At 36.4% G+C, this 27,766-nt stretch overlaps 1 protein-coding gene across 5 annotated transcripts in view; it reads right to left on the bottom strand.

The window, feature by feature from the left end:
• The window catches only part of SDCCAG8 (SHH signaling and ciliogenesis regulator SDCCAG8), a 108,998-nt gene that overhangs the window by 17,979 nt on the left and 63,253 nt on the right, over positions 1–27,766 (bottom strand). For all 5 annotated transcript variants that reach the window (XR_006015212.1, XM_042023008.1, XM_042023009.1 and 2 more), the window contains one exon: positions 21,602–21,733. Coding sequence is in view for 4 of the 5 variants with exons in the window: in XM_042023008.1 (XP_041878942.1) it covers positions 21,602–21,733 (132 nt within the window). In the remaining variant the exon portion in view is untranslated. The remainder of the gene's footprint in view (positions 1–21,601; positions 21,734–27,766) is intronic.

Raw genomic sequence — 27,766 nt, 5'->3', positions numbered from 1 at the left:
CTTTGGAACCTGAAATTAAAAAAAAAAAAAAAAGAAAGAAAAAAAGAACCTAGAAATTACAAATAAATGTTCCCATAAAACTCCCATTGACCACTCTGTGATGAATAACCATCTTAGTTAACGAAGGACAGGCAGAGATAGAAATACATAAGGACACACTACACAATTTTGCAATTCTGTCTGCTGATAATTTGCAGCACCTTTTGTTCAGAAACACTATTTCCTCGAACTTTTCCTGCATCACTACTATAAGACATCAAAGAGATAAAAGATAACATTTCCACATCAAATGCTGCTCACATGTACTGTTCATGCCATTGTCTGTGAAGCAGTGTGGAGCATAGGAACATGAAGCACATGTGTCTGTTCTAGCAATTTTCTAGAAGAATAGAAACTAGACGTGTATTTGCTCCAAACAGTCTCCCTGCACCAAGTCTCCATTGCAATGTGCACAGAATGTTCCTTTGCCTTCACAAAAACAGTTTTCCCTACAATATGGGAATGCTTGTGTTCAGCTACACAGTGAACAAATTGTTTTTCCCCTCAGCTATTTAGGAGTTAGAGTTCCTACACAAAGGATGGGGAGGCTGTGTCCTACCCTCACAGAAAGAGCCGACCAATGTTGAAGGTTTGGTTGAAACCAGCATTTTTGAGGACAATACTAGGTTTCCAAGCTGTTTGTTTATGGCTAGTGCTTTCCTTTCCCCCAGTACTCTCTGTCTCAAGGCTATTTAAAATTTCATCAACATCGCTTTGAACAGTTTTATACAAAACCAAAATTAAAAAGACATTTTCTCCTCCAATAATTACATTTTTTCCCTCTTTTTCTTAAGAAAAAGATGACAGAAGTTCAAAACATACTTGTATTTCAAAATGTAAAATGTGGCAATGTATTCAATGATGTAGCAATTTAGCTCAGTTTAAATTTGATAGGGCTTCATTTACCATCTATAATAAAGAACTATATACAGGGTATTTACAGTAACAAGAAATATTTATAACTACAGATTAAGATTTCAATTAGTTCTATGCATAATATTCAAAACTTACAAACTATGAAATCATGCCAAAATATATATAATAAAATCAACAAACCCCCTCCCAAGCCTCTTGATTTAATCTCTTTCAGACCTTCTATGTTTCACATGTTTTTCTGATCATTGACTAATTTTCATTTCAAGTATTAATGCCCAGGCTTGGGCCATTTGCCCCAGTCCTAAAGGACGCTGGGACATGAGAGAGAAAATTATTTCCAATTACCAGACTACACATATTCACTTCCTTTATTTTCCTAGATGAGGGGGGCGTGTGTGTGTGTCTGTTCGCATTTTCCTGAAAGATTCTTATTAACTCAGTCACACTTAGGGTTGAAAAATGCCTATTTTATCCATTGTGTTGCTTTGGATAGCAAAGCAATGATCAACCCAGCAGGATGTCTCCTGAACTGATCAGGTCAAAACCAATTGTCTGTGACCACATTTGGTAGGGCTGTGCCCATCAGCTGTGACTGAAGTTCCAGAGAAAGGTGTGCTTGGAGAGCTGCCACACACACTCCCTCGCTCCATCCCAATCCCTCACCAGCAACATCCAGTAGTGCCCTCCTTTCAGTAAGAGTCCACACAAACATCAGAAACAGAATTTCAGAAATAGGAGGCCTGGCCAACAGAAGTCTTTTATTTTGTACATGTGAAACATGCATTTGATTAGACACTTCAGAATTTCAATTTACTCTTTAGGCAAAAAGTATGGTTCTAGATTTAGATATAAGAGAGAAAATTAGCTTCTTATATGTGCTATGACTTCTTGTCCAAGAACAGGTGAATAAAGGAACCATGTGTGAAGTCTTCACCAAGACCTGCTGCAAACTGACTACTGTAGAAATAATGAAAATGCTGTACACTTTCTTATTGCTTGCAGGCTAAGAAAAAAAAGAAATACATAGTTTATTCTCTTGACAAGCAATGGAAAATTATGAAGATGCAGTGTACATCAAAAGCTTCTCCCTTGACTGCAGAGTGGAACTGAATTGCTGCTTATACATGGCCACCCTCAATGATTTTCGGTACAAAGTGCCAATAGGTTCACTGGATTGCAGTTTGGAATATTTAAGGAACAGACTGGGTTTGATGAAGACTCCACTATCATATCTTGATCAGATCTTTTTGGGTTTGTTTGGGTGGGGCTTTCTGGAATGTGGTGGGTAGGGTGAGGTTTTTTTAAGTTTTTAAAGAAACTACAGTTCTTATTATATGGAGTAACAACAATTATAAAAATAGGTTTAGAGCTTCCTGTATTCATGTTCTAGATACACCTGAAATGTTTGGTATAAAAATTGTAAATAATTTACTCAGTTTTACTGGGGACTTGATTTGTAAGTTGTAGAAGCAACAGAATTTCAACAGTGATTTGTAGAAATAACAGAACGCTTTTCCTCTTTTGAAACAAAGAGAAACGGGGAATTGAATGCAAAACCCTTTCAATTTGAAAAGGACTACATGGGGAAGTGAGGATATTAGCAGGAGAATTGATTTCTTCCTTTATAACCACATGAACACCCTTAGATATCCATTATCAAAATAGAAAACATAGAACCACTACACTGAAAAATTACATCACTTCATACTGGCATTTTTAATTTTGTGGCTCCTGTTTTCATAACATTTCTAGTTCTGGATGGTGACTTTATGTACTTAATTTTAAGAATAAAATTAAAAAAATATACCTTAAAGGGAAAATGAGTAAGCAATCAGGTATCTGAAAGACTTCAATTAACATTTTGACAAGTTTCATGGTATGCAAACTATTCTAATGTAATCAGTTTTCATTAATTTAACTCCTTGAATATGAGAAAACAAATAAACTACATAAATGTCCAAGATGCTCTGCAGTATACTTAAGTTCCATATTTCTACAAGTGTCAGCTCTGGAACCATTTTTTCGGCTCTTAAACTTTGCCTTCCTCATCTGACACACACAGATCCTGGAAGTATTCAGGCTCCACACTGCAGTTTGTAACACACCAAGTGCACATGAACAGTATGATGCCATGAAGATTTTTTGCCTTTTCTTTTATACCCCTGTTACACCTTTTTACAACTTCTGTATTCCTAGTGCTTTTTGCCTACATTCTTGGACTTGTTTGTCAAGCTAAGAGACCAAACATTTTAGAAGCCTCATAGTTAGGGATCAGTGTGCCCCAGACCCCAAGCTCCTCTCCAGAACACATTCTGTAAACAAAGATAGAACCATCCAGGGGAAGGTTCCTTGGGGAGGGGGGCTCACTTGAGCCTCTCATTGGGGAATCTTTGATAGATATGCTAATTAGTAAAACCTATAATGTTATACCCGATCTTTTGGGTGGGCATTTTGCGGGGTGCATTTCGATGCATATGACCTGGACGTGTGCACCTAAGGATCCTTAAAATAAATACCTAAGTAAAATCCCTTTTCCCCTTCTAACCGTGTATGACTCTTCATTTTAAGACCAGGAAAAGGCATCAATACATGCCCTGATAAATTATTACTTATTCAATAATGACATATATTTTACCACATACAATTACTGTGATCTATTACTGCAAGTTGCACTTTATTTCTACAGCTTTGCAGCATTTTATTTCTGAAATTTTACTTGCAATCTGATGTCTCTGCCACCACAGCATTGTTATAATCAAAATTAATAGGCCAAGATAGTCTTCTAAAATTAAACTCTGATCTGAAAGGTACATTTGAACATTTGGGGAGCTCTCTTCAGATGCTGACAGGGAGACGAGTGAGCGGATGTAGAGAGAATCTGGATATATGGTTCACATATGGGCCTAACAAGAGCAATCTCTTCATATAAAGACACTATTTCTCATGCTAAGTCTACCTTGTTTTCTAATGTCAGCTGAAAGGAATGTTGGAATCTGGGACAGTTTTCCACATCAGAATCTGTTATTTAACTATCTGATGTCAGAATTATTGTCTCTTTTCACAGAACCTCTGTAGTTTGAGGTTGTTTTGCTGTATTTTGGAGGGTGAGTTGATAAGGACTATGAATGCTACACCCTCTTAGGAAATCTTACTCTTCTTGGTTATTTTTCCACCCAAAGCAGCCTGAAATTCAGGTACCCCAACTGATAAGGATTTTTAATTTTTTTTTTTCAGTGTTGTATTAGAACTATGAGATTACCCCAATTCAATAAATCTGGTTATTGGTATTGCCAAGTATTGAATATTTTTAAGCACAAGTCCTTCATCTGAGCCTACATGGAAAAACACAGGTCCCAAACACTATGCTACACTAGTTGTCATCTAGGGCTTCCTTTTGTACAGCACAGAATCCAATATGTCAGCACAAGACAAAAGCACTGAGTAGGAAGAAGAAGAAAACAAATCTTGGTTGCTAAGTCAGCCTGTCATGTAGTAAACGTTTGTGTGAAGCCACACACCATATGACCCAAAGGCTCAGAAAGCTACAGCTAGGTTAAAAAAAAAGTACAGTACAAAGGAAATCTGGTTGCAAATATGCAGAAGGTAGGATGTGGACCACCACTCATTGTGGGGAAATCTTTTACTTTACTCTGATCAACATAAAGCTGTACCTGAGGTACAAAACTTTGCTCAAACAGGTTTGGAAGAAAAACGCCAATACTCATTAATGCCTACAACTCATAACATGCAATCATTTCACATCTTTATCTTAAAAGATGTTAGAAAAGATCAGTACAATATTAAATCCACACAGCACAGAGATGCCCTGAATCCAGCAATGTCAGGATCTGTAGCACAGCAGGGGTAAAAGTGAAACACAACGCTTGGAGAAAAATGGCTATAGTTCCCAACAAAGTGCTGAGAAGTCTCTGTCAGCTGCCAGACCTCAATGGATTCACAGGACTGGGAAATGACCAGAACTCATGTCTAATGGATTTAAATAACTGAGTAAAACCAAACACAGCAGCACCTCCAAGCTGTGCAATCCCAAGCACCAGCTTTGAGAAAAAAAAGCACTGGAACACTAAACAAAACACATGAATGTGCGAGGCACTGTCCAAGCTTACCTCAGTTTAGGCAAAGTCCTCAGACAAGGACGGTAAAGGCAAAAGTTGCCACTTAAGGCTGTGAAATTATTTTGCAGTTAAGTTATTACAAGCAACAGAGGGGCTTGAAGGTTTGCAGGTACCTATGAGTCACAGGGTTCACAGACCAGTCTTCATTTAGTTCTCCATGCCCAAAAGAAATGAAAAATTCTTTTTCATTCAGGGTCCTAATTAGGATGATAGTTGGAAGAAATCCCAAACCATCACACTTGAACAATGTGTTTACACCCAGACTCTTTTGTAGCATACTGTGGGGAGAAAACTAAGTAAACTGAACAAAGTACTCTGCCTCACCTAGCTGGGGTCTGAACTTGGTTCCAACTTTTGAAGGAGTCCAGGCCTTTTGAGGGAACTCAGCCAGTAATTCAGGCAAAGATTTATTCAAAGGAAGAAAGAAGCTTGATTGTTTTTCCCCCTTTTTCTTTGTCCTCCTCTTTTCTTTTTAAATAAAAGCAACATCTCCGATTTGTGAGCACAGTTTTGAAAGGAAGGGAGAAAACACCATTACAAATAGCAAGCAAAGCTTTCAGTTTATGAATCTACTAATTCATCCATGAAATATCCAGGTTGCCTTCATCATCATTTCCAAAACACCATATTACATAAGGTAACAATGGAATACTAGGCTGGTCTGTTTCCCATATTTTTAGTTGGCTCAGCTGGAAAGTGAATACAGGCTATTGCCCCAGGATGAGTGAATAATTTAACTCAAAGGCAATTTTGCACAAAATTACTTTCACAACTGGGAAAAAAAAAAAGACAAAAAAACCCCTATGGCTAGTCAGACTCCTTGATAAACATAAGAAATTGGGTTTTTCCCCCCTAACTAAACTAGTACAATTCACAAAGTTTAGTTCATGGTGTTGCTGTTAAATAAGGGAGGTATAAATCTTGACATCAAAACACCGAGCTCTTCTGTGCTAGCTAGGAAATTGCTCCTACACAAAGTGTCAAGTACAAAACCTAGGCATTGCATCTCAGACAGTTCTGCACTGGTCTGGTTGAAATCCCTGCTCAGGAGTAAAATTTATGCTAAAGTAGATGCAAGACAAAATCCCCAAATTGTAGACCGATAATTTAGAAGAGGTCTGTTGCATGTGGAAATGTTTTTGATCTTCAGATCATAAACTCCTGGAGGCACAGATCTTCTTTAATTACATGACTACAAAGCACCATGTGTTTCCATTATGCTATTTAAATAATAGATTTAATTTGAATTTACATTTGTTGATGTAAACATTACTGACTGTAACATTATCCTGCAATCTGATGCAGAAAGTCACTGAAGTATTAGAAAAAAATTTCTTCCCAAAACGTATACAAAGGAAAAAATCCCCAACTGTGCTATTTGAAAATATGAATAGAAATTAGCTAAATAGAACAGAATAAATTTTAGCGGAACAGAAATTTTAGGATGATATTTTCACACAAACAACACTAACATCTCAAGTAATTCTAATTTTTAATTCTGTTCTACAGTTATCTGTTGTGTTTATGGGACCAAATGAATCCAGATGTTTCCAGCAACCAAAGTTCCACTGATTATTAAAAGGAAAGAAAGTAGCATGGGAAGGCTCACTCATTTATCTTGCAACACTGCTTTAACCAAAGTGCAACTGGGGGACTCTGCTAATGAATTTAACTATCAGGATGCTAATCAGTTCTGGTTCTTACCAAAATTAATTTAACCTCTGTTTTTGCATAAATAGTCTCTGTTGTTTAAAACTTTGTTTGGGGCTGCTTCTGTACATTGGTAGGGGCTCAAATGGAACAGGGTATACTGGGTCCAGAGACAATTCAGTGAAGAACAGTTCAGAGGGAAGCATTTGTATAAGGTAAGCTTTTCCCATGCACTGTTAATAGAAGAAAAAACCCCATAACCAAAACACCCTACCCAAAAAACCAGAGCCGACTATTTCTGTATGAAAAGGATTTTAGTTTTGTATAGATGACCCGCAAGCATTTCTAAAAGATGCTATAATTTGTCTTGAGAGAACCTAGGTTAAAAGAAGAAAAATATCTACGTTCCATCTATATGGAATGTACTGGTCAGTTTATGCCATGATGCTATTAAAAAAATTACTTTCAAATTGTTGAGCTTGCAGATTGTATCTAATCATAATATCAACATTAATAATAACAACAACTTAGTCTAAAATTTGCCAAAATAGGGGCAAATTGGAAGCAGACAGGAAGACAGAGAGAAAGTAATAATATTCTGTAAAGATTGTACTGGCTTTCAGTTCTGAACATATAACTCACAAGACAACTCAGCAAACAAGTAGATTGCATGAAAAATTTTGAACAAGCAGAGGTTTTTGTTCACTGTGTGCATCCAAAAAAAATTTTTTTCAGAAGATCCAGAAATCTTCAGAACATTTTTTCCAGAAAATGTTCCCTCCACATGTACTGATGGAATACCTAAAATTACCTTAAACACAAGAAAAACATAGAAAGGTAAAGGGAAAAGAATATAAAACACCACTGTAAGAATATTTTTCATATTTTTTCTTTGAAGTTTTTATCTTTTTTCCATTTTCCTTGATTTTTTTTTTGTCTTGTAGTATGTGAGCCCTCTAACCCATTCTTTATTTTCCTTTTGTCCTTTCACTAACCTGCAGAAGGAATGAGTGGAAATATAAGGCCTTCTGTCTCATCTAAAAACTCATAGGCAGAAAAAAAATCCTGGATGTAAGTAAAAAGATGATGGGCAGAGAAAAACCAAGTAAGTATTTAAGTTCTAGGTTTGAAAAATGTCCCCTTATTAGATCCAGATCACCGTAAAAAGTCCCAACAGTGGGGGAACACTCAACACTTTAGATGAAGGATCAACAGGAATTCACATTAATCTTGAGATTTTGATCACATCTTTAACAAATGCACATCCTTATGGCAAGGTACTCTGGAATGCAAAAATTTAATTTATTAAATATGAGAAAAGCATAATATTGACAACTTTCTTAATACTTTGCACATTGCAAAGACAGTTGCTATAACTTGTTTTGCTCTTGATGTTCACTTCTCCATCCCCAAATCTCAACTGTGCAACCCTCTAAGAGGGTAAAACTCTTTGTAACTACCTACATTTTTTCATCTACTTGCAGTTTTGAAATCATGTTTGGAAAAAATGCAGTGAATCTGTCAAAATTGTTATGCACAAGGGTACAGGCCTCCCACTTCAACTTACAGCAGCTACCTAAATGATTCTAAGAGGAACTGACCATTTCCAACATGTAAGCACAAAAGTAAAGCGCTCTTCTTGGAGAGCAAGAAAAAAATAGCTGAAGTTTCTTGAAACACTATGTTGGTAAAAGCACATGTTCCATCAAACGTGTGTTAAAAAAACTGGATGACCAAGCCATAGGCATTATTTTCAAAATACCAGCTCAGACATTAATAGGACTTAAAAGAATTATCACAATATATTTACCATAAAAGTAGTTGTTCTAAGACCTAGTAGCTGGATATTTACTGCAATACTTTGGTGACCTCAGAGAAGTCAGTACAACTAATTTTTCAGTCAGAGGGTGAGGGGCCTTTAGATTTGATGGAGTCCTTGAAGAACTGGGCTTCCATTAAAAAATAATGGAGCCCTTCTTCATTTAAACTGATACATCAGGGCACTAGTTCTGGTGCAGTAGGTGTGTTACCAGCTCCTGGATTAGTTACAGGAGGACGAACTAACAACACTCAGTCTCACAGATATAACACCATTATTTATGTTCATATTATGGAACAAAACTAAAAATATTATTTTGAAGTCTTTGAACATTTCAATTTAGCATCTATAAAGATAGAGAAATTCTTCCTGTTAATATGGAGGAGTAATGCTGTCTTGATTCTCGCCACAGACTATTGATTTTACATATATTTACATGAAAGCCACTGTGTGAGCTTTTCATGTAGCAGTACCTTTCTTAGTAACAACACAAAAGACTTTGTTTCTTTTGATACAGCTTAAAAACTGTTCTGTAAATACAGAAGCTAGTGACTTAACATCCTTTTTTCCCCCTTTCTCTATCTCAATACAAAACACTGAAATCAGTATTTCAGTAGTGAATTCCACAAAGTGCTTTTCCCCAAAGGAACTTTATGCTCATAACATTTAGGTCAATTTTATATTGAGATAATTTCATTGTCCACTACCATTAAGTTCATCATCTGCTTCTTTCTTTGTCAACAAGAGCATCTTCTAGGTCAGGACAAACATGGCATTGCTCACCTTTGCCTAAGGCAATACAGATTTGGAAGCACAAGCCTTCAAGACCTAACTTCCACGGAACATGTAATGATCCCAAATACATATCAGGGCTAACCTAGAAAGTGCTTCCAAGGTTCTCCTACAACAGACTTATGAGCATTTACCACTCATAATCTTTCTCTGAATTAGACCACACAGAACACAGTAACACAGTGAAAGGAAAATATGTCCAAGAAGTAGTGGTCAAAGCCCTTCTCCTACTACAGGTGCCATAGGACTTCTAACACTTCAGTAGAATACAGGATTTTTTCAAAAGGGTTTTGCCTGAAAGACTCTTAAATATTGTAGATTGCACTGTACTCATTTTATCTGAGTTAAGCAGATCTCACTGTCACTTGGATCTTCTCTTCCAGGAAACCTGGAATTTCAAACATGATCCTTGGATAACTGACCATCAGTCCATTTTAGAACAATAAACTCAATGAAGATGACTGCACTCAGCTTTAATATATATTTTTCCATGTCAATCACAACTGCAAAGAGTAAGAGGTGTAATGACTGTTGCCTCATTGTGATCGTTATGGTGTCCTTTTATTTTCAGAGACAGCGTCACATATAGAAATGATGGATTTGATTTCCAAGCTGTATTATCTCACATAATTACCAATTCCTTACAAAATGAGCAAAAAACTCTACCTTGGTCAGAGAGTTCAACAGGGCAGTATCACAAATAATTGCCTGCTACGATTACCCTTTCTGACATGAAGTTTGGACTTCAAGTCCTATTCTAATTCAGTGGCTTCTACTTTTGTTATTCACTACCAATTCCTCTGCACCCAGCAATGTCAAGAGGTCAACAATTAAATTGTTTGGAATACACATGATCGTAAGAGTGACCCTATATTATATCTTCATTTTTTCCCTTTGATCATCCCTTTATTTGACTGCATTTCAGTAAATTATCCATGTAGTTTTTATTTTGACAGCTCTCTTTACAGCAGTAAAACAAAATGTGTGCATTGCAAATGGCAAAGATTCAAATTTCAGCTATGTTTATCCAAAATAGCACTGAACTGCTTCTGTACTTATGCTATACTGCCTACAGCCTTACGGAAGGGGAGACAGATGGGATGAATTTAGCAGGGAAACAGCTGTGGCTTGAAGAAGAGACAAGCAAAAGTTTTGCTATCAGGCTTCATTATGTATCAAGGTACCAGTAAAATGTGTATCCGTAAGGCAGCCAAAAAAGTGTTTTTCATTTGACTAGTGATAATTAACTTTTCTCAACAGCTGACAATGTTCTAAGCACCATTAAATAGGTATAATAATTAAGCAATAAGATAAGACAGGCAGTGCCTTGCTGGGGGTTATTGCTTGCCTCGGGTGTGTTGCAAGGCACAAGGCTGAAGGGTGAGTGACTTCAGCCACCCGAGAAATGTAATAATCCCTCAGAAATGCACTGCCTGGAGTGTCTTCTTGCTATCAAAAATGGAAATTTTAAAAGGACAAAATGCTAGACACATTTCCTGTGGATTTTATTAACATGGGTTAACATTACAGAAAGTCGATGAAGAAACTCCATTTCTGCCCAGCCTATGAAAGTCCTTTCCCAAAGACACATATGCCTCTGCTCAGCTTGTCTGTGCATTTTATTCATAAAACTTATGAGAAGCACAAGTATTTGTATCATCTAACACATGCGTAGCAAGGCACAGAAGATTGTAGCAGCCTTCACAATGGTAAAAGTTAAAGTGCTTTTAAGTCACATGCTCCCAAACATTTATTCTGTGCAATTGTCTATGTTTGGTATCAATTTACAGATGAGCTTTTTTTAGTTCTGAAATTGTATATATATATATATATATACATATATATATTTTTAATATGAATATAAAAGGTCAGGCACTCAAATGATCCAAGCAATAGGGAAAAAAGCCAAACAAAACAACCCGAAAACCCCCAAAAACTTTTTTGACTACATGCAAGTCACATAGCTAAAACTAAGGCTATATCCCTGGCAGTGTGGGAAGTGCTAGTGCAGCACTCAAAAAAATTACATCGCTTTAAATAAGCTGAGAAAAATTTACTGTCATTTCAGCCGTGCCACTGAGACAACATTTTGAAACTGGAGACCTGAAACTATTTAGCAACCTTGAATTGAATCAAATCAGAATTCTAAAGACCATTCAGGATCAGGCCCCAAGTAATGAGATATATTTGGGACAAGGATATCTTTCCATGTGTATAATTAAAGGTGGCATCTGGCTCTCTGAGGTTAAAAAGAACTTTAAAAAAATTTTAAAACTACTTTCCCTTTTCTTCCTCTCCATACTTGACTTTACAGTTCACAAAGAACAACTTGAACACAGAATAATCTTATTATCTTTTTCCATTTCTTTCATATTTTCCATCATCACTACTTTATTCCAGAACCAAACTGAGAAGCCCTGCTGAGAAGCACACACAACACTGTCTTGAGTACCCTAGAAATACAGATGCTAAGTAGGTCTTATCACACTATCCTTCCTTATAGACACTTCCATAATCTCTATTTCACTAAAACTCTTGCCATTAGCAGTTGAAGGATTTCACATTTAAGACCACATTTCTAGAAACTAGCCCAATGCCTTTTACTATTTGACTACTACCAATTAGCACCATCACAAGGCTTAATAAACAGTTATTTTTTAGCATTTCATTTTTTCAGGATGGCAATTTTTTTAGAGCGCACTCAGAAACTGATAATGAATATGACTGGAGTTCTGGAAGTTTAAGTTAGACAAGGAATAGGCAAAATAAAGTTCTATCTGTGTTTCAGCTGACAAAAACACTGATCTCGTAACGCATAAACTAAACACTTACTGGTTTGAAAGATGGAAAACAAAGAGCATGATGAGAAAATACCCCACCTTCAAGAGCAACACTGGCATGGAACTAGTGGCACAAGACACATCAAGGCTAAACAGATTTAAGAAACAAAGGCTAAAGAGATTTAAGAACAGGTTAGATCTATGTATGGAAAATAAAGAGCATCCACAGTTAGATCAACTTCCACAGGAACAGTATTGGATCCTGCAGAAGCAATCAAAACACTGAAGTTACTGGGAAAAAGCAGTCTTCCAATAACCTTGCAAAACTCCATCACTTACTATATTAAAACATAAATTATCATTAGTTTGTGTCTCCTTCTCTTACAATAACCTTGAAAGTAGGCAGGTGCATAGATTTTGTTACAGAGCTGGTAAATTTTCATGACACACTTGCAAAGCTCTTTAAATGTTACTTATCTGTCTTCATTTTCAGTTCTGAACTCTATGGGAATGGAGGGTTTTAAATAGCCTTTGTCTGAAAAATCTCAGAATCATACACAGAGATCAAAACTGGAAGGAAATTTGCTACTGCTTAAAGCATTTTGCCAAATGGGTTAATAGTTAGATTTTACTATAATTGTGAGTTCATTGAAAGCTTAATAGCAAGATCCCAATTACTGTCGAATATCCCAATTAGGTATTTGCTGCTTAACTACTGCATAGTGGTAGTCTCACATGGGCTATTTGAAAAGGACTTGGGTGGGTTTCCTCACTTGTGTTTTTATAATTTTTCTGACACATCACAAGGATATCACAGAAATACAGTACAGGAAAATGAACTTTGAAAATGCAGATGGAAAATGATACAGAAGAAAGAAAAGAAGGTGAGTGTAACAGTCAGGGACTTCAACAATTTTGTTCAACAAGATTGTTAAATGTTTTGGGAGGAACATGAACAGCTAGGGCTGTCCTCCAGAGTTTATACTACATTGGAAAGGCTATTACCCTTTCGGGAAGGTAAACCTTTATTCTTTAGTGCTGGGTACATTTGAGCAGGTAACTTAAAGAAACTCTAGGTAACTTGAATGAACAAGACCAACATGCTTTTTGGTGCTCTCTCTTGCCATTAAACAACTATGTTTTTATGCACAAGGAAGCAAAGGAGTATGTTGACCCAGCTTGTTCACTTTGTATTTCATATCTCTGGGGGAAACGCTGAGGAAGACTGGTCCGTAACTACTACCTTGGACCAGAGCTGCTTCTACCATGCACTGAAGGCAAAGTGTTTCAAAGAAGATAAGGTGGTCATGAAGGGATAAATTGGTGGATTAAAACAATCATGTATCACCACCAGAAGCAACCCCTATCCAAAATTAAAACTCTTGCAGGTGTGTAGCAAATGTAGGAGAATAAAATGGGGTTTCCCTGGAAAACAACGGGTGCACTTCTGTCCAATTATGCACATCTTTTTCAGTGTCAGTTATGATCTGCATAGCGACAAGAGTTTCTAGATCTTGCCGAATCAAGGAGAGTCTGGGCTGAGCTGTCAAAGACATCACCTTTATCCACCTCCATTTTAGAGGAATCAAGAATGCTTCGTTAATGCTAAATTAACATTTAAATTTGAAAACCAGCAACTGTGCTGACAACAGAAAGTAACAAGAACAGCCTGGAACCTTATGTTGTGCTGTTTTATATCACACATATTTCAGGGCTTTTTACATTCCTGGTAGACAAGAACACAAGCTTACTATTAGTGAGCTGTAGGCTTTGACTCAGTTCATGATGGCATGAATATGAACTATCCCCCTTTCTGTTTTGGAGAAGGCAGAATACATTAAAGCAGTAGAGTAGAAGATATTCTCAGAAGTGGACAATTACCAGACTCTTAGCAGAGGGGGTGCTAGTCAGAGAGTTGGTAGCTGTTGAACACAGGAACAAGCAAACCTGTTTTCCCACCTAGCTTTTCTTTGAGACATGGACCAATATGACTCTCCCAGGTATTATCTTCCAGTTTCTAAAACAATGAAATTGCCGTGGCCAGCAGACTTGATGTGCAAAGTGAACATAGACACTGACTTCCCCTCTACACCTTCTTCTTCATACTGACTGTATTGTTATGCAATTAAATCAAGTGCAGCATTAACTAATCCTCAAAGAAGGTAATTCAGATAATTATCAGCCCATTAACATGACCTCAAATGCAAAAAAAGGCTGCAACTAATTCAGAAATGAAAGGAATATATAAGGGTGTAAAGAGGTAAATGGAACATGAGAAACTGAAACATAAGCTAGATCAAGCAAATTTGGTCACATGAACCCTAAACTCTTTGACAGCTCATTTTTTGGTAAAGGAAATGCAATAAATCTTACTGACATTAACTTCAACAAAACATTAAATATCATGCCCATCAGCAATTGTTAACTAAGTTGTAGACAAGTGACTGACTAAAACAAAGAGCACAGCCAACAGGAACAATTGACAGGGAAGAAGAATTCTAAGAGAATTTCTTCACATTTAAACAGATTTTTGAATATTTTGAATTATGACTCAGCACAAAAAAGGAGGAGTGGGCTGATAAATTTAAGAGATGTTATCAGCTTTGAGAAAATCTGGGATACTGCACAGAAAGAAATAGATGACTCAGAAGATTGAAACAGCAGACACGGGATGGAAGTCTTACACTATATACTCAATGCATTCTCAGTTCATAGCAAAAGTCTCTGCAGAAAACTTGAATTTACTTGGGAGAAAAAGGTCCTGGATGCACTTCTTAGTGCAGTTGTCAAAAAGACAAATATGACTGTAGGATCCATCGGTCAACGAATTTCTAGCAAATATATCAATTCCATATATACAAATACATTCAAATGTCCCCATCCAAGACCCAAGACAGTCTTGCTTGCCCACATCCAAAAAAAATCAACAATTGGAACACCAAGGTGATGAAGAGCTTACTGCAAAAAGATGAACAAAGGAGGAAGGCTTTACTTACAATCAGAAGTAGGACTGAATAGATACATTCATTGTCTACAATTATTTGCATTACCAGTGCAGATTCTTTTGAAGAACTACGTGTCCCAGTTTTGGCTCAAAGACAAGTAGGTACAAACCAAACAGAAATTAATTCAGACCAAAAATAAGAAGGATCCCAATGAGAAGATCAGTGGAAACAGTTGCCAAAATTGGAACGGTGAAGCCTAATGTTTTATACAGAGGATCTCAATACATTCTCCAAGAAATATATATGTATATAAACTATATATAGAGGTAAATATATTTTAGATACACACACTTGGAAACAGACGAACACAGTACTCCGTGACCTAGAATACATCTTAAAGAACATTATTAATTTCCCTAAATATCTCTCCGGAAACTGGGTAGGATATTCCCCTCTGCTTCTTATTTGCTTCTTAAGCCTGAGAACTTATTTGCACACTATTTTGCAGCATTTTATGAAAATCTTGTATTTCACTCTTTGTATACTTTTTCAATTTTTCTAACAACTAAGAAAATTTTTGCTTTGTATGTTTACTGTTTAGGTAATTGGGGAATAAATCTTTTAAAACAGTGTTTGGGGTCTTATAAACATATAATTTATTAACCATTTTGAATGGGAATATTACACATACAAAAGCATGAATAATAGATGTATTTATACCACACTATATATAGATATCTATTTAAACTGAGAAAGGGAAAAAGTAGTTTAAAAGATATGTAATAAATAGACAAATGATGAACTGCAGAAGAAGAGGGAGGGAGAGATTCTGGACATCCAATTTCTATTCCAGAGAATTCGAACTGTGTGGAAATACCCCAACATTAAACAAAAGCCAAATACACTTTCAGACCCCAACAGGATTTGCAGCATATATTTGTGTGTATGTGTAGACACATTCTCTATTCAGTATTTCCTAATAGTAGTTCTCTGGAGTATGCATTTCTCAATCTAAAATATGAGTCTATTAAATAGTAATACAAATATTAAGTAATAGTGATAACCCCAAGTACTGGACAGAGCTGAGAGTCTTATCTCTCTGAACTGCAGTGCTGACACACAGCGACCACAAAGCTTTTTACAAACTCCTTGTATGAAGGGCTGCACAAACAATTATGTATCTCCAATTGCTACAGCCATCCTGTTACAGCAAAACCATGCCAAAGATTATGTGGGCATGAGTAATGATGCTCAGGAAAAAGTGCAGCAGACTGCTCTTTACACATTGAGACAATGTGAATATCTTTGTATCTTTAGTATCAAGGGTTCTATAGACACTACGTATGTTAATCTCTCTTTTCAATTTAAGAATGGATGTATTTTAAACTAAAAAGCCACAATACAGTGCATTTTTATTCCATAATTGCATTGCAAAACAGATGATTAGTCTAATAAAAATATAGGAACAATTGCCTCACCGTCACTTAAAAAAATACACTAATCTATCAGTAGAATAAGGAAGATAAAGTATTCAACTGAGAATGAACTGGACTGGAAAAAAACAAAGGTCTTTTAGGTAGTGACATAACCTAAGTTCTTCCATCCATCATTACTTCTTGTAAACACACATACACACAAAAAACCCCTAGAGCTTTGGGCAGAAAATGTGAAATTTCAAATGCATCCTGATTGCTCCAGTTATCAAGAAATAATTTTCATTAGTTGTTCTACTGAAGATTTTCCAAGAAATCCAAAATCTCTATTCAGAAGTGTAATAGTGACAGCAAACCAGCTATTGTGATTTTACATTTCAGTTATTTGAAAATGCTGGTGTTTTCTCTCTATATGTCTAAATTCTTGTAGATATGTGTTCTCTCACGCACACATGATCTTGCATACACTATCACTTAGTAACAACAACAAAAAAAGAATTTAATGGTGGAAAAAAGCCTTTAAAATCCCTGTCAAACTGAGTATCACATTTTCACTCTTTGAGTGGTCCATTTAAAGATTCATTATAGCTACACTTCCAGATTAGCTTATCCATAAGAACCATACATTTTGCCATAGGTAGAAAACAAATATAATTTGTCACATGTTGTGCTATACAGACATTTCTGCACAGTTGCTGCACTACACTAGAATGTCTGAAGGGGAAGACACCCCAGGTAGTTGGCTGCAGACATATCTCAGCAACATGGCACGTAGTTACAATTTGACACATAGAGTCTTTATAAATCCAATGTCTATGAAGTCAAACAAATCTCCTTCTTATTTATAGTAACAGGCGAGAGCAGATCTCTGCCGTCTTGTTACACAGATGGTTGTAACATTTTTATAGTTAACTTACAACCACTGATGCCTAAGGAATAGACACACATCTGCCCCAAACTGCCAGTCCTGTAGGCTCTTCTTTTTAACTTTAGCTAGCAAAAATGCAGTTGAAATACGTCTAACAGTGTCACCTCCAAAAAGCTACCACAACATAAAGCCCCATACAAATTTGCAAAAAATGTATTATTCTTGTTAATGTTATACAGATTGGACAGTGATCACATGCATTACAGCAAAAATTACAGTAATATTAACTGTAACCATAAAACCTGAGCGTAAATTCATAGCCCCAAATTCCATATGCTGAACTTCGGAAAAATGTTTGGAAAGAAACTCATTAGAAGCTTCTAAATTTATATTTTATTAAGAAGATTTTAAAAGAGTCTTCTATTTCATACAAACTACTGGCCAAATGCCTTTTTTTTCTTTAACTGCTTGATAAAAAGTAAAGGCATGTCTGGCTCATCTTCAAAAAAATAAAGAAATTGCCTAGGATTTTCTTCTCCCACTTGAAGATACTATTCCATGTTTGCTGTATTTCCACACATCACCTGGGCCTTCAACTGGAAACGTACACAGGAAAGAGCTAAGATATATTTAATTAAATGCTTCCCATTTTAGACACTGGCTGTCCACAGAAGCAATCCTCTAAACAGCTGACTTACAATCAAATGCTTGTTTTACAAGAAGAACAGATGCAGAAAAGTGAAGCCATAATTGAACCTTGTAACTACAAGAGTTGTTAACTAAGTTCAGCGAAAGTTTAAATAGCTTGATGAAATCCTGACCCATGGCACCTTGGGCAAATAATGCTTATTCATAAGTATGTTCAAACATTAATAGATCCAGGCAGGTTCTTGTCTTTTTCTTCTTACTCTTCAAATTGGAAAAGAGTTAGTGAGAAAGTGGATCTGCATTTACAGAACTGGTCTAACTACAGACGTGAAAATGCATACCTGGGAATTCAGTTTGAAAACATATTAAGGAAATAATGAACCAACTTTATGCATACAGTTACCCAATTCATTTGGCTCTGAATTTTCCTTCATCTGGAATCTATTCAAATTATGTAGAGTGAAACACTGAAAAAACCCCAAAAACATAGAAACCTTTAATTTTGCTTTATATTCTTTTTATTCTTGGCTAGTTTCTACCTTTACAGCTGCCTTATAAGAAATTTTGTACTTTCTTCTATCTGCTAATTTCTACTATGAACACAAATGTACATAATGGGAATCTGAAGAATTTAGATTTATACAGTTTGCTTTGAGGTTGCAAATTTATAAAAATGGACTCTGCCACGTAACAGATAAGAACTTATTTCTGCAAGATTCATATCCATGAAGTCACACATAATGACCAACTCCACTGGACTCTTAACGTGTCACCTTACTCCTGCAAACTATACATCTGTTGATTCAAGTTTGCCTCAGTAGCATGCGACAACTGCATCATTTAAGACGGACATCTACTTCTTTTAATGTCATATTTCACTGAGTAAAAACACACTGAAAGGGCTGGATACTTCCATTACACTGAAAAGGCTGATTCTATATCCTGTTTAATGACGGCAACTAAAGTAATCTCTTTTTATAAACTTGCTTATTTAATTTTGGACTGTATTTATTTGCAGCATGTATTCATACAGAGACAGGAATGGCAGTAAAAGACTTATCTTGTTCACTTTCAGGAGTGCGACTATTATGATTGCCAACACACTTTTGCTACAAAAGAAATTCTGACTGATCAACTTGATCTTGCTTCTTCCACAAAACAGTTGTATCAGGGACTGTCGTACTGTCCCTGGAGAAAACACATATTGACGGAGATTTCTTCTCAAACAAATATCACAATACCTCATTACTCAAATGCAAATGTTAGGTCCCAAGTTTAGCCAAAATCATTTTGACACAAGAAATTTTCTGAAGATCCAGAATAACAGCAGCCAGAAAATTAGGTCAGAATGCACTTTGTGGGACTGTGTTGCAGCAAGACCACTGCTATTTGTAGCTACATACAAAGGAGAAACAAACGTGTTAAGAAGTAACCATCGTTAACAGTATTTTGCTGCGCTTATTAATACCTAAGTGATGGATGAAAATCTGAGGCAAAATACATTATTGTTATTTGTTGTTCTGCTTTTACTAAATAGCATAGTCAGATCTCTATTTTTAAAATCAGAAGAGAAAAATTACTATTTTTATTTAGTGGAAATCTTTCAACATAAATATAAGGAACTGGGAGATTTATTTGTTGTGGTAGTTACTCGTTTTGCTTTTTTTTCACCTAGATTTGTAAACTTCATAAGCAATTTATAGCATTTGGGAATTAATCCTGAAAATCTACTACAGTGTTCACATGGAAATTAAAATTAGATTACACCGATTTTTAAAAGCCGTTTAGAATATCAGTCATGTCACTTATTAGTTGGATTTTAAATTAATAGAGTGTAATATGACAATTAAAAATATGTTAAAAGAGCCACCTCTTAAAATGCTGGGAAAGTATAATGTTCATGTTTCAAACACACCTGATTATCTCTGCCATACTTACATACTCTAAAATATTAAAAAAGACAAATGCTATTACTGCCCTGTTTTCTCTCTCTGTTGTCGGCAAAACAGCAGCAGAAGGTAAGGCATTGCCTGCAGCATGACCACTCTGCTTTCAAACCACTTTTGTGTTCTGGATTAATGCTTTCAGTCTTTTCTAGTGCATAATCATTGCTGCTGCAGCAAAGAATGAGCAACATTTTCCAGTAAATCTATTTTATTTGGTTCTGATAGAGGAAAGGTTATCCTAAAAACTTACAAAGGACTCTTAAATTCTACTAGATACTCATAATTCTACAGAAGAGCAGCTTGGAGGAAAAAGAGGGTGAAAAAAATTTTCACGTGAAAGTAACCTTGAATCCTCAGTCCTACATATGGTAAGAATCTACCACAACTAAAGGAATCAAAAGGGAGGTGAGATAAATGGAAAGATTATGTGGTTACACAGATTCAGGACGCAGTTGCAGATTTTTGAATTTCTTTGTTCTCTGAGCTATAAATGATGATGACAATCCAAGGTTACAGAAGAACAGGATGAAGCACAGACAGAAATCTGAAAGGGAAGAGGAAAGCAGCGGTTCTGGATGACTGAAATGAACACATGAAGTACTTGCAACAAAGAAGCTTATATAGACAGAATAAAGAGATGGCAGTGAAAAAAATCCCCTAAAATGTAAATAACTTTAAAGAAATCAGCATACAGGACTGGCTGCTTTAATACTCAGGTGGTCAATGATCAAAAAAAGCAAACAATTTTTCCCAGTAAGGGCTGTCTAGTCCAAATAAAGTTAAAGTGCATTTTGCCTTTGACTACCAACAAGAGGTAGCCTGGATGATTGGATTTGGAGAGTTGCCTCTCAGCCTCCTCTTTCCTTCATCCTCTACCTCCACAAGCATACTAAAGCTCCTTCCAGTGCTTGTTACACTTAGTGTGGAGTGGAAAACAGAACAAGAGAGCATAGACGAACTTTCTGGAACTAAAAGGAAAATACTCCACAGTGATCTTTGAGGATGTCTAATCCATATCACAGCACAAGCCATTATCAGTCTGGATACTCTGGCCAGAACAGTCAATTGATATGGGTGGAAATATTTCATATTAGGCTTGCTGCAGCTGCTCCCAGCTCCTCCTGAGGAAGTCACTGCTTCTCTGAAAGGCTAGTGGTGCCTGGAAACTGTCAGTATTTCTCTGGTTACTATGATTTTCAACAAGATTTGTCTGTTTATCCCGGTTAAATGACGGTAAACCCCAAAAATTACAACTATTCCATAGCATAATGGAACCCACATCTGTACTCTACATTCACATCACCGAATAACCTCCTCCCTACTTCCTCCCCAGCTCCCCCCTCCCTTTTTTTTTTTTTAATATGGTAAGACTATTCATACAAGTTAGAGCAGAGAACAGCCGAAGCAGCCCACACACATATGTACTAGCCTTAAATTCTTTGGAAGACTGTGTTGTTCAAGCTTTCCTTTTATTTATCCAAAATGGCACAAGCAAAAGATGTTAAAAAAAACCCAACTTGACAGAACGGTTGGGGAGGGGGAAGGAGTGGTCATTTCATAAGGAAAGAATATTACTTTCACATAACCTAGCGTCATTTTTATGTTTATTAACAACACAACTGTTACAGTTGAGCATATCACACACTGACAGATTAACAGGACCTCCTACCTTGACTTCATTCTCTCATGCATTCTCCCATGCTGGATACACTGTTGGTCCAATTCATCATTCCGTTTCTGCATCTTCTCCAATCTGCCATGAAGATACTCTTTTTCCTGACTAAGCTGGTTGACTTCAGATCTACAGAAGTAAAACAAAGCGATGATGGATGTTGTCAGATTTCATCCTGCAGTGTGCCATCAATATGTGGCTTCAGCATTTATAAAATTTCATACATTTATATGTAATGCATAAACAAGCTATTACTAGAACTTACAGAAACAAAACACTGTTTCAGATAATCTCAAGACAAAAGAACATGATACTGGTGGGTATCTTCTAAATATGCCATTGGCAATCACTCAGTCATAGGCTGGCTAAGCTAATTTCAGCCTAATTTAAACAGGCATGCCATTTGGCATTATGCGTTGATGTTAAATAAGATCAATAAATGTAAATTCGTACTTGTTAAGCAAGAATTTGGCTAACATTTTGAAAACACATTTCAACTTCTTTATTAGCAAAAGCTAACATTTAGTTTAAAAAAACAGCTCCTAAACCTTGTTCAACCTTTACTCCACTCTATAGGTTGAGCTCTCAACAGCTCACAGGTTGAACTCTCAACAGTGGTACTGTTTTAGAAACTTTATTAACCTTCTGTGCCTAAAATAGCATTGCACAGATTAAAAAAAAAAAAAAAATCAAAACCAAAACCCCTATAAACCCCTCCTCCACAAAAATCACCCAAACCCAACCAAAAAACCAAAGCCTCATTAAGAGGAAAATTAACGAAACTTTAAGAAACAAGGGACAAATCATACAGGCACACACTAATCTACATAAAACTCAGCACAGCCTTTAAGAATATTAGTCACTTCTAAGCAATTCTTATTCTTCACGGGTGAGCAGAGACACCAGATCCATGAATGACCTGGGACTGCTACTTGCTACATCTCTAACCATCAGCCCATGGAGAAACAGGCATGAGCTGTTTCTTAATATCAGGAAAAGACCTCAGATTAAATTGTGATAAAATATACATTATGCACTTGTACAATTTTAACTCTTTGGAAAAGGTTAATGAGAACATGTCAGAATCTGCTATACCATCAGAAAGTACAAATCAAAAGCAAGCAAATTTGATTTATGGCATCTGCCACTCCAGATCTCAAGGTTAAAAAGCTTCAGATATATCTTTAAATCATAAACTTAAATATGCTGCAATTACAGCAGAAAGATACTTTACCTTCCTGGCTGTTAGAGAATGCAACGACAACTGACATTCTGAAAAATACAACAAAGCGCAGGGAGAAAGGAATACTCCTACTTCAAAAACATGTTGTTACATTGACAAGTCAAATCTAGAAATGACAACATGATCTTTTCATGTTTAAATAGAGAACAATGCATGGTATCATCTGTGAATCTAAAAGAACTTAGCAAGGGAAACTTTGGACCAAGACTGTATGTAATTGAATTTAGATTGAGAGTTATAGCTCTATTAAGGAAGATCACAGACAAAGACATCAGAATTGTGCTGATAGATTTGTACATCAAACTTCAGTGCATAGAAGTTTCCTGGATGGGTACGTAATAGAGGGCAGGATGTTATGGGAAGGTAGCAGAAACTGAATTTTTCCAGCGATCATTTTACAGAAACACTAGTAACTTAAATGTCAGCATTAACAAAGCATTGCCAGCTGGACCAACTGTTATCACACAATGTGAATGCAGTCTGTACTTGATACTGATACTGTAAGACAGACAACCAGTGGATAAAAGCAAAGGTTCACTGCAGAGCAGCTCAAAGAGACCTGACGCAACAAAGCCCAACCAACCAAGTGATAACAGGGACTAAATTCAGTCTTGCGTTGCTTTTTTTTGCCAGCAAAATTCAGCAACAGCATTTGCCATGTAGGAATAGTGTAAATTATCACTTTTGTAGGGTTTCCCAACTGGGAGATCCTGTTTCTTTTTCTGTATTTATATGTGACTGTCTCATTCATGGAAACAGCAGAAGCAACTTTCAAGGTGATAAAAGCCTCAAAGTTTTACAAGTACTTATTCATCTCCATCACATTTGAAGGTGCCCAAAGTCTTTCTGGAAAGATCAAGTAATTCAAATCAACCGAAAAAAAAATGCTACTGAAAATTACAACTAATGAAACAAAAGTAAGTAATTAATTAATTAAAAACATGAGTAGCATAATCTCCAATCTCTAAAACAGAGCTCTAAATGCCTGATGCTTTGAAGCATGTTATGAGTGTTGTCTTCTCCTAAAACATCTTTCGTAATTACAGTAGAACTCAGAAAAAACCCAAAAAATTCATTCCAATTACGACATTATTTACACAATGTCCTTTCCATCTAACTACCTAAGAGTCTGACCACCAAGACTCAAGTACTTAATGACACTGAAGTTTTGAAGGACAGCACATATGAAGGACAGAGTGCTTATTTAGGTCCATGTTAAAAGGTTCGTGTGTGTTGGCATTAAAGAGAGAACACCAGTCCAATACAATATACAATATCACACATCAGGAGTCTTCCATCATCACTTGTCAACGATTCCCTCTGCATCTTTAAACATCCCTTTCATTCACCTCAGTTTCCAAAGATTAGGATAAGACAGCTAATTCTACGTGATACTTAAGTAACTTCACACATTGTTGCGTTAAAAAAAAAACCCCAAATCAACCACAATTTGTAATAAGCCTGATAACTGTACTGAATGCTATGTTATATATATATACCTTATACAGGAGTAGCAATTCTACCCAGCCAGAGGCAGGACCAGTCCTGTGTAAATGCTTCTGAATGACTGCTCCTGAAGTACCACAGCAGGAAAAGACAGGGGGGCAAGTGTCAAAGCACACAGTGCTGAATTCCAAAGATAGTTCACTCACAATACAGGGGAAAGAGGCAAATCAGAAAAATCTATGCACTAATCACTACGTGTGATGGATCCTGCACAACTGGAGGACAAAGCATGGATGTGCTGATGTTGCTCCACCAGAGCTACTCTGGGTCCAACAGTCTGAGCAATAAGCAGCGGTGGACTCAGTAGAAACTGAAGCATGCAGGCATTTGGAGTGCCGCCATCAGAGCAGAACTCAGCAGGAAGGTGCACTTCTGCAGACCCAGGCTGGCCCCACAAGTCAGGCAGCCACGTACCTGTGTGTGCTTCTGAGATCTGATACACTCAAATGACCTCTATGAAATCACTGTTATTTTGAAACTACACAGAGCAAAGCTACAACATCACATGAAAATGTAAAATGCATGCTTGTAACTGGATGCATAATAGATTTTGCCAAATCTCATTTACTTGTCACTACATCAAAAATAATTGATGGGGCAGGAGCAACAACAGCAACAAAAACCCCCTCTATACTTCTGAATCCCTTTAACTACCTCAACTTCTATTTAAAAACCACTTTGAGGTTTTATCTACCATCTTTGCTGGAAGAGTCTTGGAAAAAACCCCAAACAGGTTAGCGTCCAAAACACTTAAATGCTAAAGGGAAGAAAATGAGGAAATGTTAAATAGTCACAATTCAAAGTCAATCTTAGCATAAGCTGATTTTTGAACACTAAGGTGGCAATGCTGCCTTTATTCCTCTGAACTAGCTTCTGCATTTCAGTGCTTTTTAAACACTGACTTTTCCTGCTCTTAAAAGCAATTGTTTACTTACACAGAAATTAAATACAAGCTCTAAAATATTTTCTGCTGATGCAGTATTGTTGCATATAAATTTAATGACTGACCCTTCAGACAGACTGTTGCCCATCTTCATACAGCTACCTTCAACAAACATTTCACTCCTGATATTGAGTGCAACGACTGCAGTCAACCAAACATGCAGAAAAATAGTTCAGCCGGGTATGTGTTCTTTACTTCAATTAAACTCACACAGTTGGATGCCTACTGTTGCCAAACCAGTAATATAATTTATACATTATAGTCCAAACAGTAAAACTACACTAAAAGTCATTTAACAATATTTATAACACCATAAAATACAGTGTTAAAATATATGAACTGCAATATGTACCAAAATTATAAAATTTGTTTCTCATCATCAGTGATTAAAACCAGGATCATTGCTCTAGCTTCAATACTCACAACCCTGGTGACAGATTAGAATTCAAATCTTAATGATCAATTTACAATTAACAAGATAGAAGTGAAACAAATTAAACCAACCATTATATATAATGAGACCCAATGGACTCCCATTGTTCCCCTTAATTACAAAACGCAAATCACAAATACACAGTGGGTAGTGTTAAGCATTAATCTACAACCTAGAAACTCAGACAGTGACAATCAGAGAAAAAAAAGAACAAAACAAGAGAGAAACAGAGAAGAAATCAACAAAGGACTATATTTTTAAACATGCCTATGCATACAAAAACCTTCACAGACACTATCTTCTTTCTGCACAGCTTGAGGGGTTTATAATTCGTCTGACATTGTCTTTCTGACGCCTTTCTGTGTAGGGACTAGCTCAAAAAATGATTCCAGCTTACATATAAACACAAAAACTTCAGTTTATATTTCTCAGAAAACCTGCACTAAATATAAAAATATATGTGCCATTTGGATGCATTCCACTGAAATTGGACAAACATGTAGTCATCACAGATATATTTGACATGTCTCTTATTACAAATGGGTACTTCCTATCAAACCCAAGAAAATTTAAATAAACTTACTATTGCATCTGTTATTAAAAGAGCTTGAGTTTTGCACCAATTAAATAATCGTATTATTTATATTAATGATATATTATATTATATTATATTAATGACATACAGTCATTACTTAAACCTAGGGAAACTAAGGCACAAAGATTCTCGCAAGAAAATACACATCCAGGTCCAAAATTCAGTTTATGTTAAGGTCAAAAACATAGAAAAAAAAAAAGAAAAAAAATTTTCCATGAAAGTAGGGCACACTGCTGCTTTGCAATCTGCTTTTATCAATGTACATAAGAACTACGGTATAAAATCTTCCCCAAATTATTACTCTTTTACAGAAAACAAAACTACAGTATTCTGTGGCAGAATGTGGTTTTACACTACATTCAGTGACAATGAGCATGAAGATTGCCTTTCGGAGAGATGCTACTGAGAGACACATGCTGACCATGCATTTAGAACCTGGCTAAAATAATTTTCTGCATCTGATCTCCTGATCACATCACTTTCTGAAGCCATCTATATTAGTCTGTCATTTTCCACCATCTCCAGTTCCACCTTTCTGTTCTCATTTTTACCTTCTTTTTTTGTCTCTACCTATTTCTCTATCCTTGTTACTGACTGCAGCAGCTCCCACTCCAGTGAAGGCAAGCTCAAGCTATTTTAGGACCACTTCTCAGAACAACTTTCATGCATTCTTCCTTACAGGTTCTTGTGTAAAATATACCACTTCCTGGAGATGCAAGAGGGCTCCTTTTCCCATTTTCAGGTCCTTGACATAGTCAGCTAATGCTGCTAGGTGAAGAAACACTTGGCACTCTCTAGTATTTATTTTCAGAGAATAATGTGTTTTCACAGTATGTTTTCTGTCTTTCCTTCATCCTTTACAGTTACTAGTCTGTGACTGTGAGCTCTAGCAACAAAGTCTGTGTGCTTTTTTATTGCTGGAATAATAATATGATTTGAATCTATTTAGATTTTGCATTACTTTAGCAGAAGAACACTGCTTTTTCAGAAGAAAAATTCTGTTTGCTTCTCTCTCAAGTACCCATCACAACATTTGCATGGGAAGATTGCTTACAGTTCCTCAAGTTTCTCATTTCCCCCCTAAACACTTTGGATGGGATTCATCTCCCAACTTCAGCCACTTAACAGCCAGTCAACACTTTATATTCAGTGGGAAGTAGGATGGGCAGTGGAGGCAGTACCCGTGGGAAGCATCATATATTTTATTTATTACAGACAGACAGATAGACAGATAGATAGAAAGAAAGAAATGTCTGTCATCTACTTAAATCTTTCCCCTTTGACCACTCCTAGGAAGAGGATACTGGGGTAAATAAGCTCTCTCTCTGAGTAAGTGTTGTCTCTTACATTACCTCAAGATGATTAAATCCACCCAGCAAAAGAAGAATCCTGTCTTGAAAACCAATTTTGTCTTTGCTGAATGTTTTGCTTACTTCCCATCC

This window comes from Corvus kubaryi, unplaced genomic scaffold (assembly GCF_017639235.1).
Source record: "Corvus kubaryi isolate FWS band 111438036 unplaced genomic scaffold, C.kubaryi_AGA036_p1.0 37232, whole genome shotgun sequence".
NCBI classification, from domain to species: Eukaryota; Metazoa; Chordata; class Aves; order Passeriformes; family Corvidae; genus Corvus; species Corvus kubaryi.
Note: the sequence above shows the minus strand (reverse complement) of the source record. Positions and strands in the feature narration are given on the sequence as shown.